Source organism: Limulus polyphemus, unplaced genomic scaffold (assembly GCF_000517525.1).
Source record: "Limulus polyphemus unplaced genomic scaffold, Limulus_polyphemus-2.1.2 Scaffold270, whole genome shotgun sequence".
NCBI classification, from domain to species: domain Eukaryota; kingdom Metazoa; phylum Arthropoda; class Merostomata; order Xiphosura; family Limulidae; genus Limulus; species Limulus polyphemus.
Genome location: NW_013665880.1, coordinates 492,339 through 498,053, shown reverse-complemented (window position 1 = coordinate 498,053; position 5,715 = coordinate 492,339). Strand labels below are relative to the sequence as shown.

At 31.5% G+C, this 5,715-nt stretch overlaps 1 protein-coding gene across 1 annotated transcript; it reads right to left on the bottom strand.

The window, feature by feature from the left end:
- Positions 1-2,139: 2,139 nt before the first annotated feature.
- Positions 2,140-5,250, bottom strand: LOC106456902 (tRNA modification GTPase GTPBP3, mitochondrial-like). The gene has a single exon (XM_013916274.2). The coding sequence runs from the start codon at positions 4,607-4,609 to the stop codon at positions 3,044-3,046; it is 1,566 nt and encodes a 521-aa protein (XP_013771728.2). The 5' UTR covers positions 4,610-5,250; the 3' UTR covers positions 2,140-3,043.
- Between the last annotated feature and the right edge of the window lie 465 nt (positions 5,251-5,715).

Genomic DNA, 5,715 nt, shown 5'->3' with positions numbered 1-5,715 from the left:
CTGAATAAACTGTTAAGCTGGTTGGATTTGTAGGATAGGTTTTAGTTTGGGTGGGTGCAAGTGATAGCCTCCAACTAAGCTGGTTAAGAAAATGTTTAGGGAAGCTATAAATTACTTTATTAGGTTGTTTAAACTAACATTAAATAGCAATAAAGGAAATCCTTAGACGGTGAAAAACTGTACCATGGATCTCAGATATTAAAGGATAAATTAGTTAATATATCATTAATTAATACTAATAAGGTTGTAGAATATAAACTTATTTTCTTTTATACAGTGCAATGACAGAAATCTTTGTAATAAGCTTCTTGAATATGCATGGTAGATATAACTGGTTTCATTGAATCTTGTTTAATTTAACATTATGAAGATATATTTCAGCCAATTTTAAAGTGTTTCTTTGAAAGTGGTTGAATAAAACAGGATGAGAGGGTTTTCCTTTTACAATTGAGCTGAAAGCATTTGAGATACATAATATCACGTGGTTCGAAATAAATGGGAGAGTGAATTTGAGGTTTCTGAAAGTTTGTTTGTTTGTTTGAATTTATGCACAAAGCTACACAATGGGGTATCTGTGCTCTGCCCACCACGGGTATCGAAACCCGATTTCTAGCATTGTAAGTCCGCAGACATACCGCTGTGCCACTGGGAGACATTTCTGGAAGAGTGGGGGGGGTTCCTTATCAACGTTTTGTATAGTTCTTCAGTAAGATTGTTGATACTTAAAGGACTATGTTAAGTTATAATGCCAAAACAAACAGGGCTACAGTTTTACTATTATGAAATACTTTAATCTTAGGGTAATTGCCTCAGTCAAAAACTGTAGAAAAAATTGGGTGGCTAATCCTAATGGGGTGAACGTTACTGAAGCTTGGAACGTTTTTCTTGGTTCAATAAAAATAATCAGAAGGAATGTCTGTATTCTTACCAAATGTTTAAGTTCCAACTAAAAATTATTTCTTGCATGGATAAATACAAAAATTAAACTTCTAATAAATTAAATGTGCCTAGCTTATAAAAACAAAAATTTCACCTACAAGATGGTGATAAAGACAACATTAAAGTGGTACCAATGATAATGCACAATGGGAAGAATTATGCTTGTAATGATGACTTCTCTCATAATATAGAACATATAATTTTGTTGTAATTCTGAGAATAAACACTTTGTGTTATCAATAGGGACATTTGTTTCTGAATTCATAACATGGAAGATGCTAAAATGGAGAGTTATAAACATAAAAATGAAGTGAAAAAAAAGATACAGTTCAAGTTATGAGGATTTATGAACATTTCTAGGCTTAAAATAAGGGTTTTATGCTTCCATCTACTGTAGTAAAAATCAAAGCAAGTACATCATTTATCATTTAAGAGATTTTGAATAATGTAATTTACTCTCATTTAGGTTACTACTGTCTCTTTTGGGCTCCTTACAATCACCACCTTTTGCTGTTAAACCATTCCTTTTTAGATGTCATGATCATTTAGAAGTGAATATTTTTTTCATGAACTATAGTACCCCTGAAACCACATTTACCCTTCAGTTTGAGAATCCCCATTTTTGTCTAATTTCTGTTATTAGTAAGGGAATCTTTCCAAAATACTTAAAGAGCATCTGGAAAGCTGGTATTAAAAGTTGGTATGTTTTGATTCAGCTGCCATCTTTTTAGATGATGTGGCTTGACCTTCAAAAAAGGCTTTCATAACATGTCTCACAAAAGATTAATAAGTCAGATACTCATAATATTGGTTTAAAATTCAAGAAGTATATTGAAAATTGATTTTCTGAAGAATAATACAAATAGTAATAATCAATATGCATTTTCTGGGGTACCTCTTAAGTCTGTTTTGGGACCTAAATTACTTATGTTATAAATTTGAAAGGCATTTTAGCCAGCATTAATTCCAGATTCTCTGATGCATATACTAGGAAGAGCTAATTCTGTTGAGAATGTTTCCAAAACAATTTTAATAATCACAGTATACAGATTCTATAATGTGGAAGAAAACTTTTATTATTGAGAACTATAAATTTGGGGTTAGGAAATGTAGAAATGAGAGGCATTGTTGTTGTACAAAACAAAGAAAAAATTATAAAAAAGTTTTTATTTTTATTGTTGAAAAGACCAGAGTTATTGGTTCTATTTGAATGACTTAGAAAGAAAAAGATGGTTATTACAGCCTTGTGCAAAACTTTGATGAAGCCTAATTTGGAACACTGTTTGCAGTTTTTGTCTCCTTTTCTACAGCATGTTGGAAAGAGTGCACAGACTTTCCTTTGTATAATTTAAAGTAATTTCTACTGTGAAACTTTGTGGATTTACTTTCTTCAAGGCATAGAACGAAAAGAAACTTGATTCAGGCACTTCAAATAGTTAAAGGGTTGGATAATCCTCTTATTATATGTGTCAGTCGTGGAATAAAGACCTTAGAAATACAAACTTGAACATTAAGGGTTTGTTTTGTTTGAATTATTTCAGCATTTTATTGATTAAATATATTGACGTTAAGTTTGTTTACAATTTCGAATTAAAATAGAAGGCTCTTAAATTAGTGTTTTGGTATTCTTGTTTTAATGAGGGATGGTTCAATGATATAGTCTTGTCATTTTAATTCTTTTATATTTCAAAATATTCTCAAACACTACATTTTTTTCTCACAGCTTGCATGGTTTAAGTAGCCCACCTTTGTACACTTTATAACACACCGATATCTTTCCTCTACTAACAGGAACAAAACTGCACAAACTACTTCAAAAGGCTACAATCTATTTAAATAGAAATGATAATATCTTTTCCATTTTCACCACCACAGCTAAATACTAATTACAAGGCTCTTAAGGCTATATATTAACAATGCCTAAATTATTTTCTCTTTTCCACAAAATCAATGTAGTATATTTGACTGTTAAACAATTTTGTGGATAAATGTGTTTGATAATAATTTTGAAACTGAAGATTAGAAGAAGTACCTCTAAACTTTATAAACATTGTCATTCCTTTATTTTTGCACATTTAATTCGTTACTGCTAATAAAAAGCTTCCTATTTTCCAATACAAAAATCTTTAAAAATAACATCCAAAACTTCTTCAGTACAAACATGACCTGTAATCATGCCTAACTCTATCAAACCTTTTCTTAACTTTTCAGCTTTTATTGCTATATCAGTCTCCTCTTCAAATATATACTCTTTTAGATATTTCTGACACTTAACCAAATGGAAGCGATGGCGGTCCTGAGTAAGAGATGGTTTGAAAGTTCTAGAATCACAACAAAGTTTTTTAATTTTGTTTTGAAGAAGACTAAGAAAACTATTTAAACCATACTCTGTCTTACAAGAAATTAAACTACATGAAATGCATTCTTTTTCAAGTTTTTGCTTCAGGTTTTCCTTTATTATCTCTTCTGGTAAAAGATCAGACTTGTTTATTACTACAATTACTTCTGAATTCTTCAAAAGTTCTGCATCCTCACTTCTTAAGTTCTTTTGACTATCAACATTATTTGCATCAACTGCAGATAAAAATGTTGGTTTATATATATTGTTTACAAGTTCACCTATATTTTTCTGTTCTATGAACTCCAAACAATGCTTTACATATATGATTAAATCAGCTTGTTGCAATCTTTGAAAAGCTCTTTTTACACCTTCTTGTTCAACTAAATCCTCAGTTTCCTGAAGGCCAGCTGTGTCACAAACCAATACGGGATAACCACCAATGTTTAATGCTGCTTCAATGACATCACGAGTTGTTCCTGAAAGTGGTGATACAATGGCTACTTCTCTTTGGCAAATTAAATTTAAAAGGCTACTTTTCCCAACATTAGGCTCTCCTACAATAACCACCTTAACACCGCTACGCAAACGCTCTCCACGTCTATTATCTGCGAGATGGTTTTCAATTTCATTGAACACAGACTGTACAGATTTTAATGTTAGATCCAATATACCATCTTCAATGTTTTCATCCTCACTAAAATCAATGAATGCTTCAACATGAGCTAAGCATATCTTTAACCTCTCTTTCCAACCAGAATACAAATTATATAAGCAACCCTCCATCTGTGAAAGAGCTTGTTGCTGTTGAGCCTCTGTTTCTGCATTTAGAAGGTCTGCTATACCTTCAACTTCAGTTAGATCTAACTTACCATTTAAAAATGCTCTTTTTGTGAACTCACCAGGCTCAGCAGGCCTAGTTTTAGGAAGTTTACCTAAAGCTTGGAGCACAGACATAATTACAGCTGTTCCACTATGAATGTGTAGCTCACAACAGTCTTCTCCTGTGAAACTTTTTGGTTTCGAAAACCACACGACTAAACCTCGATCAAGCATTTTATTATTAACTGGATCAAAAATTTTTTTTAAAAACAACTTACGAGGTTCTGGAATGTTTTTGAACCTTGCAAGACTTTTCAACACCATGATAACCTGAGGTCCAGATACCCTGATGACTGCAACAGCAGCTCTTCCAGGAAAAGAAGACAGTGCATAAATGGTACTTGTGGAGCATCTCATCCAGTTGTGTTCTGAAGTTTGTACACTTTGATGAATAATCTTACGTCCATAAATACTACCAGATAAACGTATTCCACGTAAAAAGTAAATCATTTTTGGTATGCAGCCAACAGGTCTATAAATTAATATTCTTTCTTAAAGTTGAACAACTGCTCTTAATGAAACCAAGTTAAATTACACTTCAACTCAACATTACATTCAATAAAATAAAAAATGATTAAGATCATAAACCATTTTGTCTTACCCCATAAAGGCTCAGATTATAATAGAAAATTTTATTGAACATTGTGAGATGTTACTAAAAATGAATAAAATGACAAAACTGGGTTTACCGTTCGAGAAAACAAAATCGATAAATTTCATTGATTTAGTGGCTTAATCAATTAATTCTATTCTGCACATTAACCCAAATCTTTAATGTTGTTACTCTTCAGTTAATGTCTCCTGAGTTCGTAAACAAGGTTATTACTGAAAATTGAAAAAAAAAAAACATAACTGTAGCTTGTCTGTACTCTGACGTGATACCGATAAAATTCGTAGGAATAGATTAGATGAAAGTCTAGGCCTAACCACGTAGATCACAAATGAAGTTTAAAACACTCTCCAGGTAAATATATTATTATACCTGTAGTGATATGGAACTTATTCAAATTCAACTTTACATATCAACATAATATTTGACATATTAAAATATAAACACAAAAAATACCAATGAAATATATTCAATACGTTCTTTTTTTTTAACTCTAAGCCAAGAGCAAAGCAACAAAGTTGATTTTGCAGACTATTATTCAGAGAAATAAAAAGAATAGTTTTTTTAATATGCTTGTGATTTCTTTATTTTTTACACATTTTTTTTATTTTTTATCATTCATAATAACGGAAAATCAACATAATATATAAATGTATAGTAAGGTAAATTTTAGAAACAAACTAAATAAATTCGAAAATTCAAATGTTGCCCAATTCAGAATATCTTATGACTGTTTACATATTGTTAAGTATTGTTCCTCTTCTGATGAAAATGACGATAAAAAACGACAGTTTATGAATCAATTGGAGATTTGTTTGTTTGTAGTTAAGCACAAAGCTACACAATGAGCAATCTGTGTTCCGTCCACCACGGGCATCGAAACCAGGTTTATAGCGTTGTAAGTCCGTAGGCATACTGCTGTGCCACTGGGTGGGGGTGGGGTGTG

Excerpts from the sequence above, each read along its gene's own strand:
- LOC106456902 (XM_013916274.2), bottom strand. The coding sequence starts at position 4,609 with ATGATTTACTTTTTACGTGGAATACGTTTATCTGGTAGTATTTATGGA.